At 40.7% G+C, this 12,133-nt stretch overlaps 2 protein-coding genes across 2 annotated transcripts in view; one reads left to right on the top strand and one right to left on the bottom strand.

Moving 5' to 3' along the window:
• The first annotated feature begins 1,308 nt into the window (after window positions 1–1,308).
• RBM48 (RNA binding motif protein 48) lies at window positions 1,309–4,633 on the top strand. The gene is made up of 5 exons (XM_009275717.2): window positions 1,309–1,446; window positions 1,547–1,743; window positions 1,858–2,003; window positions 2,968–3,497; window positions 4,521–4,633. Exons 1-5 carry the CDS (start codon window positions 1,309–1,311, stop codon window positions 4,605–4,607), a joined length of 1,098 nt encoding a protein of 365 aa, XP_009273992.1. The 3' UTR covers window positions 4,608–4,633.
• Window positions 4,634–4,981: 348 nt separating this feature from the next.
• Window positions 4,982–12,133, bottom strand: part of EFCAB1 (EF-hand calcium binding domain 1) — a 10,263-nt gene continuing 3,111 nt past the window's right edge. Inside the window, exons 2-6 of the mRNA XM_009275666.2 lie at window positions 11,742–11,897; window positions 10,154–10,258; window positions 8,453–8,604; window positions 7,094–7,198; window positions 4,982–5,037 (exon numbers count right to left, since the gene is read on the bottom strand). Of these exons, the coding sequence (XP_009273941.2) occupies window positions 4,987–5,037; window positions 7,094–7,198; window positions 8,453–8,604; window positions 10,154–10,258; window positions 11,742–11,897 (569 nt within the window). The 3' untranslated portion in view covers window positions 4,982–4,986. The remainder of the gene's footprint in view (window positions 5,038–7,093; window positions 7,199–8,452; window positions 8,605–10,153; window positions 10,259–11,741; window positions 11,898–12,133) is intronic.

Genomic DNA, 12,133 nt, shown 5'->3' with positions numbered 1-12,133 from the left:
GTGGCCGGGGTTGTTGGCCGCGGTTTCTCGGGGACAGGGCGCTCAGCAGCCGAGCTCCCCGCATCCCTTCAGCTGCGGGTCCGTCGCCGCCCGCCCCCGCTCACAGTCGCGGGCCCCGTTCCGGACGTTTTCCGGTTCTCCTTGCCGCCGAGGTGCAGCGGGGCGTGGGCTCAGGCGGGCAGCGACACCGGAAGGAGTAGCTGGGGTTGGGTCTGATGAATCTAGTCGCTGCCACATTGCGTTTTGTAAATTAATCACTTAGAAACGCGTGCGGCACAAGCAGGCTAGTTGTGTGCGGAACGCAAAACCGAAGGTGAAGAGCGGCGCAAGGAAACCTGCGGAGCCGAGTGCCGCTGCCGTTAGCCGTTGGCCAGCGGGCGGCTGGGTACGCAGGGCCACTGAACGCGGCAGGACTCACGCGCGCCAGGCTGCCCTTGTACTTGTGCTCTGGTGTCCGGCGGCTCCTGGGGAGATGAGGGGAAGGCCGCGGCCTTCGTGGGCCTTGCCTGCCGCATAGCAGGAACCTCTCGCTACGGCAGCGGAAGTGCTGGATTTGCTTTTTGGGTGTGCGCTTAAGGTAGAGGGTGCCGTCAAGGTACCTTCTAGGGCTGACGTGAGAAAGAGAGCAGGTAGGAGTAAGCTGCTATCGCAAGAACAGTTTATGTGACCTTTTTGTAGAGAGTATCTTTTATGATGGCGGTTTGAGAGCTGGTTTCCTGAGAGGTTCCCTCTTCGTCCTGCATTTGCTGGTTTTTGAGAAGGATGTGCAGCTCATGCAGTCTGAATGTTTTCTTAACAAATCAGAATGAATTCCCTTTGATCTCATGGTTTAGCTACCTAGTGTATGTTGTGAGCTGTCACAGAACTTTCCTTAGAGTCTGTGTTATGCGACAGTCATTACACAAGGCAGAAAAGAGTAGTTTGTTTTTTTTAACCTGCTGGGGGAAGACCTTGCTTCTCTCGGCATCTTGTCTCTGTTTGTCTTAAAAACATATGCTGTTTCATCACTTTAGTGAGGTGGCAGCTTTGCACACATGTGATCTGCCCCAGGGAATTGTGGTACTTCCCCCCCCGCATTTTACCTGCATGGCCTCTCTGCCCGTGAACAAGGCAGGTTTTACAGCGCTTCTCTCTTTATTTTGACAGTGCCTCATATTAACTGGTTACTAGTCAGTCTTGCAAGGAAATTGGCCAGAGACTTAGAGATTTTACTTAGCAAATGGCAGTACTGTGACCTAGTGCAGAAGAGTCAACTCTAATTTGTGCTCTACTTTGAGTAAGAAGCTCGAGTTCAGCTCCCGCTCAGCGATGAAGAGGTCTCAGATAACTGTGCACTTACTGCTCCTACGAGAGTCCAAAGTCAAAATAGAGTACAGAGGGATTTTCAGCATCCTGAGAGGATTTGAGGAACAACAGAAACCACCGAGAAAATTCCTTACTTTTGCAGTAAAGCAAGAATGTGAACATTTTGGAATACTCTTTTTTTTTTTTTTTTTTCCTCCCCAGGGGAGGGGGGGGGGGGGGACTTTTTTTTTTTTTTTTTCCTCCCCAGGTTTATACTATCAACTTGGAATCTCGTTATTTACTAATACAAGGAGTTCCTGCATTAGGTGTTATGAAGGAATTAGTTGAACAGTTTGCATTATATGGTGCCATTGAAGAGTATCATGCTCTAGATGAATACCCAGCAGAGCAATTTACTGAAGTTTATCTTATAAAATTCCAAAAACTGCAATGTGCAAGGTACTAGACAGGGCAGTATCTGCCTCTTGCTTTCTTAATCTTTGACATCTGTTAAGATTCTAGAGAGCTGAAGTAAAATCCTCAGTTTTGCCAATACAATTTAATTCCCTTCAGGGTGGCCAAGAAAAAAATGGACGAACGAAGTTTCTTTGGTAGTTTGTTGCATGTGTGCTATGCTCCAGAATTTGAAACCGTCCAAGAAACTAGGGAGAAGTTGCAGGACAGAAGAAAGTACATCGCAAAAGCAACAAATCAAAGAGGTTTGTAATTAAATTTCCTATAGAATCTTGACATCTCTCTTCAGTGGTGGGTGGGGTTTTGGTTAAAGTGCCCATTAAAGAAGATGCTTGGTATCTGGCTGTTTGAAAGATGCATTTTAAGTATGTTTGCAGCAGAAGGGAGACATCTTTCAGTGTTTAGAGGGCTGTATCTTTTTCAAAGCAACTTTTCGCTTTTGGTTAAGACCAAAATAAAGGAAGGCTTAAGCTTTAATAATGAAGTATTCCCTTCTCTTTTTGTTTTCTTTTCAAAATGTTATCAGAAATTTCAAGCACTGGCAGGAAATTTGGGATCATCTTTTCACCCTTGTTCCAGCTCATTCAGGCATGCCCAAAGGGACAGTCTGTAAGGACGGTGACTATACCAGAACCTTCAACAAAAAATTTCTCCAGCATACATTCGGTGCTGGAGGAATGCTAAGAATGGACTGGGTTTGGAAAGGCTACTGTACTGCAGAGTTCCCAGGCAGCACTGAACGCTGGGCAAGCTGAGAAATAAGCTAATGGCCAAGCACAGGCTTCTCCTTTCTTGTGCTTATGTACTTTGATATCGTTATTCATTGCATGAGGATATTTAAAGGGGGTAAAATCACTGATTTTTAACATCAAAACACCTGGTTTTTTTCAATGTTGCAAGACAGCCCGTCCTTCTTGAAATCATAACTGGAGGTAAAAATCATTGATTTGCAACATTAGAAATATTTTCCTCATGTTCTCAAAACTGCTGAAATACTTCTGCTCAGGCATTCCTCACAAACCAGCAGAGGCACTAGGCTGAAGAACTGCAGTTCGAAAGGTGCCGCTTAGGGAAAAAGAATCACAGAAAGGTGGCTGGGATTGAAATATCACTGGTATTCCTTCTGTAATTGTATTAAATGCTTTTTCTTACGTGTTAGAACTAATAATGACGTGAAATAGTGAAGCTACTTTTTTTGTTGTTTTAAAGATTGCTTTGTGTTAAAGAAAGTAGAGGGGCCCGAGAAGACCATCTCAAAGAACTCTGACTGTCCGTGGAGTACACCAGGGTCATGTACAACTGTTAACTGGGATCCATCCTGCTTTACAAGTTCTCACAGGGTATCCCAAAACACAGGATATCCATCTGGGAATCATAATTGGAGCCTGCTGACATTTCCCCAGTATGGTAACAATTGTGCTGAAACCTCTGGGTACTTTGGTCAAAGCACATCCCTAACGCTAAATGTACAGCCGGGAGGACGTACTCCACCGACTCCTTTAATGCAGCAAAGAACGGTTCCGATTGATAATGGAATTGATAGGTTCATGCCTCGTACAACTCACCTGCAAGAACGTAAGAGGAAGAGAGAAGAAGGTAACAAGTTTTCCCTCATTGGAACAAGTGCGGACAATACTGAAGCCATTATTGGTCCACAGCTACCGGAAATACCTAAAGTGGATATGGATGATGATTCATTGAATACTTCAGCTACACTAATTCGAAATAAACTGAAAGAGGTATGGATTCTGAAAGTTCTGATACTTTCATTTTCAAACATATGTATTGTGTGCTTGTTATCCATAAAAATAGAGAGCCTAAGATAACTTAATTCAACATTTATTCAGTGTTACCAGTTTATTTGCCACTTAAAGCTAGCGTTCTTACTACTTAACTCTTTCACAACGCAGAATATTGCAGGCCAGTCTACTCCATACCTCTTACACTACACTTCAGAAAGTATAAATGTCGGTGCATGGTCCTAAATGATTTTTAGTAAACTACACTTTTTTCCACGTGGGGAGGCATAACTTTGGAGGTAGTCCTGCTGACTCCAGTGCGGTACTTGTATCTGGTTTCTGATTGAAAGGGAGTGAAAAATAATGAAGTCAGAGTTCAATGTAGTTTTGCTCCAACACTTCTTGTGGCATTAAAAGATGTACAGAACTATGCTGAGAAGCATGTTTAAGAAGCTATTTAACCTTTTATGGAGGATATTAATCAATTAGCAGGTCAAACACTCCTGATACAACTTTCCATTTAAATTAAGATATGAAAAAGCTCCCTTGACTATGACTGACTAGACTGATTTGAAGCTTATCTCCAGTCAAACTGATAAATAAGCACCCCTTATATTAAATACATTTCTAAAATATGTGTCAAAACACAGGTTTTCCCTTTCCTTCCTGGAATATCTTAGTTTCAAAAGCATACTAAACCTTACTTTGAAAATACCTCTGGTAGGGAGAGGGGTGATAAGGTATGTAACATTCTATCACTGAGTATCTGAAATCAGTTTGTGTGGTTAAAATACAAAAGTGATACTGCTAGCTTTTTTTTTCCTAGGTTTCACCTCTCGTGTTTAATGCTGCCTTTGGTGGTGTGTTTTCCTTTTTTTCTGCAGGAAAATTCAATACAAGTGTGATTATAGTAATACATCCCTCCCAACACTCAGATGTTGGAGACATGGCCTTACTCTAAAACTAGCATGAAAATGGAGTGGTTACAGTTTACTAAGATTTTTTTTTTCCCCCCCAATTTAGGTAGCAGATTCTGTTTCAAGAACGTCTATGGAAAAGCCAGAGAGTAGCTCAGCCAAACCACTTGTAAAGCAGAGAAGAAGAATATAGATACTGCTGGCAGCATCTTCCAACAGTCATTTTTTAAAGGATATAGTTTAAAATACTTATTTTTTTAATGTTAAAAATAAAACTATTTTATACTGTATTTCCAAGCAATTCCCTGTTAAAAATTGTATCAATTTGTTTCTTGGAATGAACAAACCAGTATAATATATTATCGTCACAATCTTGTCCTGCGTACCTCATACTATAACATATTTCATAACTCACTGAAGAACTGTATTTAGGTAGAGTAATAGAAGTAAGTTCTATTTATTCAGTAGCTTTTACAGTAAAGGAATACTGAAACTTAGTAATAGTTTCAAGCTGCTCCTATTTTTACTATGCCATGAAGAAAAAACCTCTTACAGCAGTATTCCACTTGGAGTTACGGTTTACGAGTTTCCCGGAAAGTTTTCTGTTCAAATGCCATACTGCTCTGTAAAAAAAAAAAAAAAAAAAAAAGTTCAATTAACTAAAGGATTTAAATTTAATCGGAAAAGATGCTAAGCTGAAATGTGTAAGCAGTGACAGTCCTTACACTTAGGCTACCTCTTGCTTTTTAGCTTAGAAAAGGTAAATTCCATAGCATTAATGATGTCATCACCGAGAGATCACTCTGAACATTCAAAGTTATAACTGAAGAGGAAATGCAAACTGTAACTGTGCAGCAGTGGGAATGTGTGACCAAGGAGTGATCTGGCATGGAAGGCAAGAAGGCCTAGCCGCAGAATGAGTTAAACCCGCTGGAAGCAGGAATGCCAGAGACTGACAGAGACTGGGATGACTTCATGTAAAGGAGTGAAACTTCCCTTGGTGATGAGGTAAGAAATATCTGCAGCACTGTGTCGTAACAATCCTGGAGTGGGAGTGCTCGGGGGCCACCTTTGGGCAGCAGAACTGGCGCTGGGGGGATGAACCCACAGCTGGGCTCAGGTGCCCCATGCTGACGCTCACAGGATTGGTGCTGGTGCAAGTGTGTATAAGGAATCGGCTCGTGGCACATCTTTGCAGACTCCTTCTAGAACCGCTTATGGTGGTAGGACTCTGTCCAGTAAGTTGTTAGTTACATTTAATTTGAATGTGTTTAAGTACAAATGAGTGTTTAATTTGTGTCAAGGGGTACAATTAAAATTCCCCAACATAACCCCACTGGGAAGTCTAGTAAATTATAGGTTTTCTTCATGTAAAGCTCGTAGCCAAAATTTATTTATCGCTTTTAGGGCTTGAAAGGACATGTAAATAGAGTTCTCTTTTAACAGTGAAACTAGAGACCTAGTAAAAAGGCAACAGTTGAGTAGGGTACAGAGCAGAGGGCACAAATACTGTAAGCAAGAAACAAGCCGAGTTTTATTAGCCTGGATTGTGTATCTGCTTTATCACCAACGCTGACAGAAAGCAAGTCATTTTTCTATGCTGATTAGCGAACGTAATTTAATTCAGAAACTTTTAAAAACCTTTTCACTGGTATAAAAAACAAGAGTACTTACCTGGGTTTTCCCAAACCCTTGAAAGTCCTGTGACAGCCTGCCAGGACAAGTCTGGCGTTTTGGAAACAGCTGCTTTGCAGCTGATGTGATGTAATACAGCCTGCAACCATGGCTACAAGACTCTTTCTTCCTGTCCTCCAGCCTACCGGGTAGGTGAGCTGGCAGGAAGCGCAGGTTTCCAGCAAATGAAAACTTGCTGTGTTTACAGCAGTCTTACACAACTTTTCTGTTTCTAGGAATCACTGCAAGTATTTCAGAATTTTGTTTTTCCATCTCTATGAAGGCACAACTTTCAGTATTTAAAAATGACATGCAGTTCAAATAGAATAATGATTATTGGATGAGGAAAAAAATTACTCTTTATTATAGAGCAGAAACACTCCACAGTTGAACTTAACACTGAGGAAATGAGCATATTCTAAATTACCATCTTCCAAAAAAAAAAAAAACCAACAACCAATTCTGAATTGAATTAGATGTATTGCTAATAAATAAAGCCCAGTTAGATGTAATTAAAAAACAGCAGTGCCACACTGAGATGAAGAACCCTCTCAAGGTATTTTTTTTCAGAAAGCTACTAGCCTCTCCCAAAAGAAGCTGTAAGTGAGGTGATGGCAGTGTTGCCAGTGGCACTGAAGAAAAAAAAAAAAGTTGTATTCCTAGAGAGCTTTCGGATAAACAATTCAAGAGAATAGTCTCATTTTCTTAGTCTGAGAGGGTGCTCATTGAGGATCATTCATTATATTGCTGCCCCAGGACAGACAAATGGTGAGTAACAGTGTGTTCTTACATTCTCTGGTACCAGTGTTTGACTGTATAAGGAAACATTTGTGCTGTGAAAGGTAGATATGAACTCAGCCCATGCATATCTCACAACTGAAGCATTTCTCAGTTGACTTCAGCAGGCCCCATGTAATGACAGTTAATACCATAATCCATACATCTCCTTAACAGTAGTACAGAAAGTATTTGCACATTTTTTTTTTAAACTCAAGGATGATGTACCTTTATGTCTGGCAAACACGGTCCAAAGGCTTCTAAGAGAAGATTTTCATCTCTGACTGCTTTTTCAAAGTCCATAAAAGAAAGCTTGCCATCATGATCATAGTCCTACAAAAGGAAGGGAACTCTTCAGCAAAGGATGATCACTTGTAGCAACTGTCTTTTTGTTTAACAGACGTTTTATTCACATGGATTCTATTTTGAGTGTATACAAAAATGATTTTCATTGGGCCATCAGTCTGCTCAGACAAGATTGTGTTATTTGCCTCTACCTCAGGCATACAAGGTGGAGCAGGCTCCATCTATCTCATGTTAACAGAATTCCAGAGAAGGCAAAACTTTAACATGGGAAGAGGCTGAGCTGAGAATTGCACGGACAAATCTCAAGCACAGTTGCACCAAGATAAATTAAAAATAGGAGACTTCAAAGCAGGAGAAAATGTTAGGATATATTCTGTATATGTATTTATGTCATAAGTGTACCCACACCCTATTCATGAGGCTGCAAATACTTTACCCTAGTGGTTTCTATAGGAGGCATAATTCTGCCCTGTCTTTTTCATGTACAGCACCCAGAAGCATACGGCAGAGTATGCTGATGCCAGCCCACTTCTTTCGTACTGCAGAATCTCAGCACAGCAGAATATTCCTCTGGGGGTGGAAAAAGCATCCTTGCATTCTTAATATTTCTGCAATTTGAAAACCTCCTGTTTCTACTGATGTGGCAGCTTAAAACCCCAACAAACGCTATGGTGAGCATAAGTGAGATTTTTTGACCACCACCATAGGAGGGGAGGTTATATTTCTTGATTTGATGAAAATGTTGAAACACAGTCCCTGGCCGATTTGGATATCCTAGATTAATCACGGTATGACAAGCTTTACATGAATAACCTTGAGGTTACTATTCTAATTGAATATATAAATTGGATAAAGACATTTCATGATCAATTGATAAAATACAAATGTACTTAATAATAAAGCTACTGCAAATGCCTTACACTGGAATAAATGCAGCTTATGCTTTTGAATTTTCCACTTTTGACTGGGCTTTTGTTTTGACTGGGCAAGCACATGTGTGTATGCACACATACACATGCTAGTTTATACATAACGTTTATAATACATTCACATAATAAATTAACAGTTTCATGTGAGGATACTGGACTGGGACTCATTAGATCTGGATTATATTTCTGGCTTTCCTTAGGGAACCTGTTTATCTCAAGTACGTAACTAACTCTGTGGCTCAGAATCCCACCGTAAATCAGACACAGTATCTTATTACCTCATAGGAACGTTCTAAGTTCAGTTAATAAATGTTTGAAAGACACTCAAGTATCACAATGAGTAAGTACTTGCCATTTTCTTCAGCACTATGTCTACCAAGTCCTTAATTCCCTCATCAGGATCTTCTTCTGATGGTTGTTTGAGAAGGCTGTTTTTCAGCATTTGAAACATTTCCTCTCTTGAAATGTATCCATCACCATTCAGGTCGTAAACCTCAAAACAGTCTTTTTGAAAGATAAATTGATTTAAAGTTCATACAAGCTATATCAGACACCATTAAAGCTGGCTGTTACCTATAGGCAGAAAATGTGAATTGTATGTTGTACAGCATATCTATTGAGCCACATTTACTATATATAATGTATATCAAATATATGTATCACATTTTGATACATATACTAGTCAATTATTGCCTATTTACCCTTCATAGTTAAAATCTATTTCTGCTCAAATAAATAATCTTCAGTTCACAGAAACCATAGTAACTCACAGATCTTAACTTCTCTAAAATTGTGAATTTAGAATATAAACAAGGTTCTGGTTTTCCCATGGCGAGGACCAGTTGTCTATATCAGAAGAGCTTTGCACCTACAAAAGACATCCTAGTTATTTCAGAAGCTGAGTTAGGAAAGTAAAGGAAAAAGGAGAATGAGCTGTACTAGCATGGAAAAGACCACTGAAGTATCCCTTAATGCAGAGAGAAAATCTCTGTAACAGTATTTTAGATATGAGTATTTGCCTAATTTATCTTCTAATTATTTCTACCTCCCTGGAATCAGAAATCTACGACCATAATAAGCTTTACTCTCCTTCACAAAACTTATTTAAACAAACAAAACTCTTTCAGTTTTGGAAGACGAGTTTTTTTCTGCCAAAGACTAAGCCTACAGTGAAAAATTGTACCGGCATACATTTACAACAGACAACACTGTATATCACTACACACTGGTATATTCTATAGTGCTTACAGCAGGGCGGCATATCTTACTGCTTGTGGTTGTATTGACGTACTGAATTACACCCCAGGCCACCTTCCAGTGCAATGCTTTATAATGAATTTATATGGGGCATTAAGGATGGCTGATGCTGCAAACTGGGCACTATGGAAACAACATGCTGTCACTCTCCTTTCTCTATTATACCCCCCCCCCCGCTTTTTTTTTTCCGGTATTATCCCCCCCCCCCCGTTTTTTTTTTCAGGGTTCTTAAAATTCTGGAGTTCTTGCTATTTTTTCTCTCTTGTCTTTCTCCATCATTACTGTGGAGGTTCTCATGACCATCTTACAAACAGACTCAGTTTTTCCATCTATGCTTCCAGGCTGAAGAACTGCTAGAATTAATGCAACTGCTGCTGTGTCCCCATTGTGCCAGTAAATGAATGTTGGCACAGGTCTTGGTTGGTTTGAGACTGTGTTATTCAGCCAAAATCACCCTTGAGCTACATCTGCTACTTTCTAATTTTGTGTGTGAATACAAAAACATATATTCTGTCAAAAAAACCCTGTATACTGTAGAACAAGCTTCAGTTCAAAAGCTAGTTTTTCTTTGTCAGCAACAAAATAAGGTGACAGCTATGATAACAACAGTTTACACAGAATAATCTCAGTCTCAGAGAAGCCATTCAGTATTCAGTTTCATTGCATTAAACTACACAGAACTCAATTACCAAATATAAATAAGAGTAACTACTGAATTATAACAAAAGCAACGTGTAATTTAATAGTCATAAATTCCACGATTGCTACTAAATAGTGGCATGCACATAAACCTTACATTTCATCCTTTCTTCCAATGTCCCCCGAAGAAATACTGATAAGCCTTCCACCCATTCCACCACACTGATGCAGCTATCGTTGTCTCTATCAAAAGTGCGGAACACTGAAAAGTGTATTAGATACATTTTAAATTTCTATAATAGGGAAACACCAACAAATGTTTTCTAAAATTCAATGAAAGTATAAAAACATATTTTTTCTAAAGATGTTTCTCTGCTTTCATCAAGGTACGATTACCCTTCTTGAATCTTTCAAAGCCATAACAACGAAGGGGATTTCGCCCCTCAATCTACTGATCTTCCACTCCAGAATCCTGCTGGGATAAGACATTTTGTTTCATCTGTTGCTTTCCTGACTTAAACAACTACAGGAAGTATGCTTCCACGCAGACAAAAACCAAGTAAACCAATATCCCTTACACTAAGGCACATTTGCATGTAGAAGAGGATTTTAATTACTAGGGTTTGTCTCAGAAAACCTAGGAGAAAGTAATCCTAGAAACAATACATAAATATATTAAACATAAAAAGAAAAATAGCCTTCTCCTGTCTTTCATGTACCAAGATCTTTTTTCTTCTCCCTTCCCTGAAATAAGAAACTTTGTCTTGCAGCTTCACTATTCATACAGCCTGTGATACAGTACTTCAAATCCAAGATATAATTCAAGGCATCAACTAACATCTATCACTAATTCATATTTTAGAATGTTAATTAGTAAGTTGGCTACAGGAACACCTCTACACGCAGAGCCAAGCATTTTGGAATTGGAAAATAATAGCTTTGCTTTTGAAACTGGAATCAGCCCCGTTGTATGTAAGCATTAAAATAATTTTTAACAATGTGTCCATGTAAGGCATTTTCCAAGACAGACTTGACTTGTTGCATGAAATGGCATTTAAATATCCCTCCTGCTAGAGAGCAGGAGAAAGCTAAACCAAGGGGTGGCTCTTGGTGGCCTGAGGCTGAAAAGAATGGCAGACTCATGCCTCCTCCACATCCTCCTCTAGACACCTGTACATCAGATTATTCATGCAACTTTGATGGAAACTGCAAATATGACTCTCATGAAAATACAGTGATTTCACAGATTAACAAGGGGTTATTTGGCACATTACTCTCATCTCCCCGTATCGTCTGCCTAGACCCTTCAGTGCTGTTCACAGCACCTCTATTCCAGAAGTTACCCATTCTAACAGAATGCCTTTCTCCCGAGACAGAGCTGTCCACCAGCAGCGGTGACTGCCGCTCCCGGTGGAACCACCGGAGGGAAGAGGAAAGTGACACCATGCTGCCCTCTTCTGTCATGACACTACAGTGACCGGGATAGAAACAGCCACAGGATAGCACCACAACTGCCTCTCTGGTTGGTCTCCCTCGCACAAGAGCATGAGCTATCCTGAACTAAGTAAGGGAAAACTATTCCGCGTAAAGGAGAAAAAGATACCCTTTACTCAGCAGCTCCTGAGCGTAACTCTTCCTTTGCTGTCCTTACAGGGATGAGATGGCACTATTTTGTCTAGGCACGCTCATCGAGTTAACAACGTAGAACTAAAATCTTACATCTTTTTTAGACCTATCAGTCTCACCTCTGTCCATGATCATGTCATCCGTCATGCCAAACGCGCTGTGCAGAGTGTCTCTGAACATGTTACGGTCAAAGCCGACCGCAGCAAAGCGGTTGCTGGACTCGGCCACCAGCGTGTCGAAGAGCTTGATCAGACATTCCACTTCGCTTTTATTAACTGCCCAGTCGAAACACAAGCGAACATATTTTATAACTTAAGTTGGTAAAAATAAGTGGCAGGCACAGGGAAGCTACAGGGCCCGGACACCTCAGGTGTTAACCATTAAACTGATCGCCCCACAGCCCCCCACCCCTTACCCGCTGTTCCTAAGGGGGCAGCGGGAAGTGCCCCCCTCGGGGGGGCGGGTGGTGAACAGGGCCACAGAATGAGCACAGGGGACAGCGGGAGGCCGC

The sequence above is a fragment of the Aptenodytes forsteri genome, unplaced genomic scaffold (assembly GCF_000699145.1).
Source record: "Aptenodytes forsteri isolate BGI_AS27 unplaced genomic scaffold, ASM69914v1 Scaffold172, whole genome shotgun sequence".
Lineage (NCBI taxonomy): Eukaryota > Metazoa > Chordata > Aves > Sphenisciformes > Spheniscidae > Aptenodytes > Aptenodytes forsteri.
The sequence above is the reverse complement of the archived record's forward strand: the minus strand, read 5'-3'. Positions and strand labels throughout refer to the sequence as shown.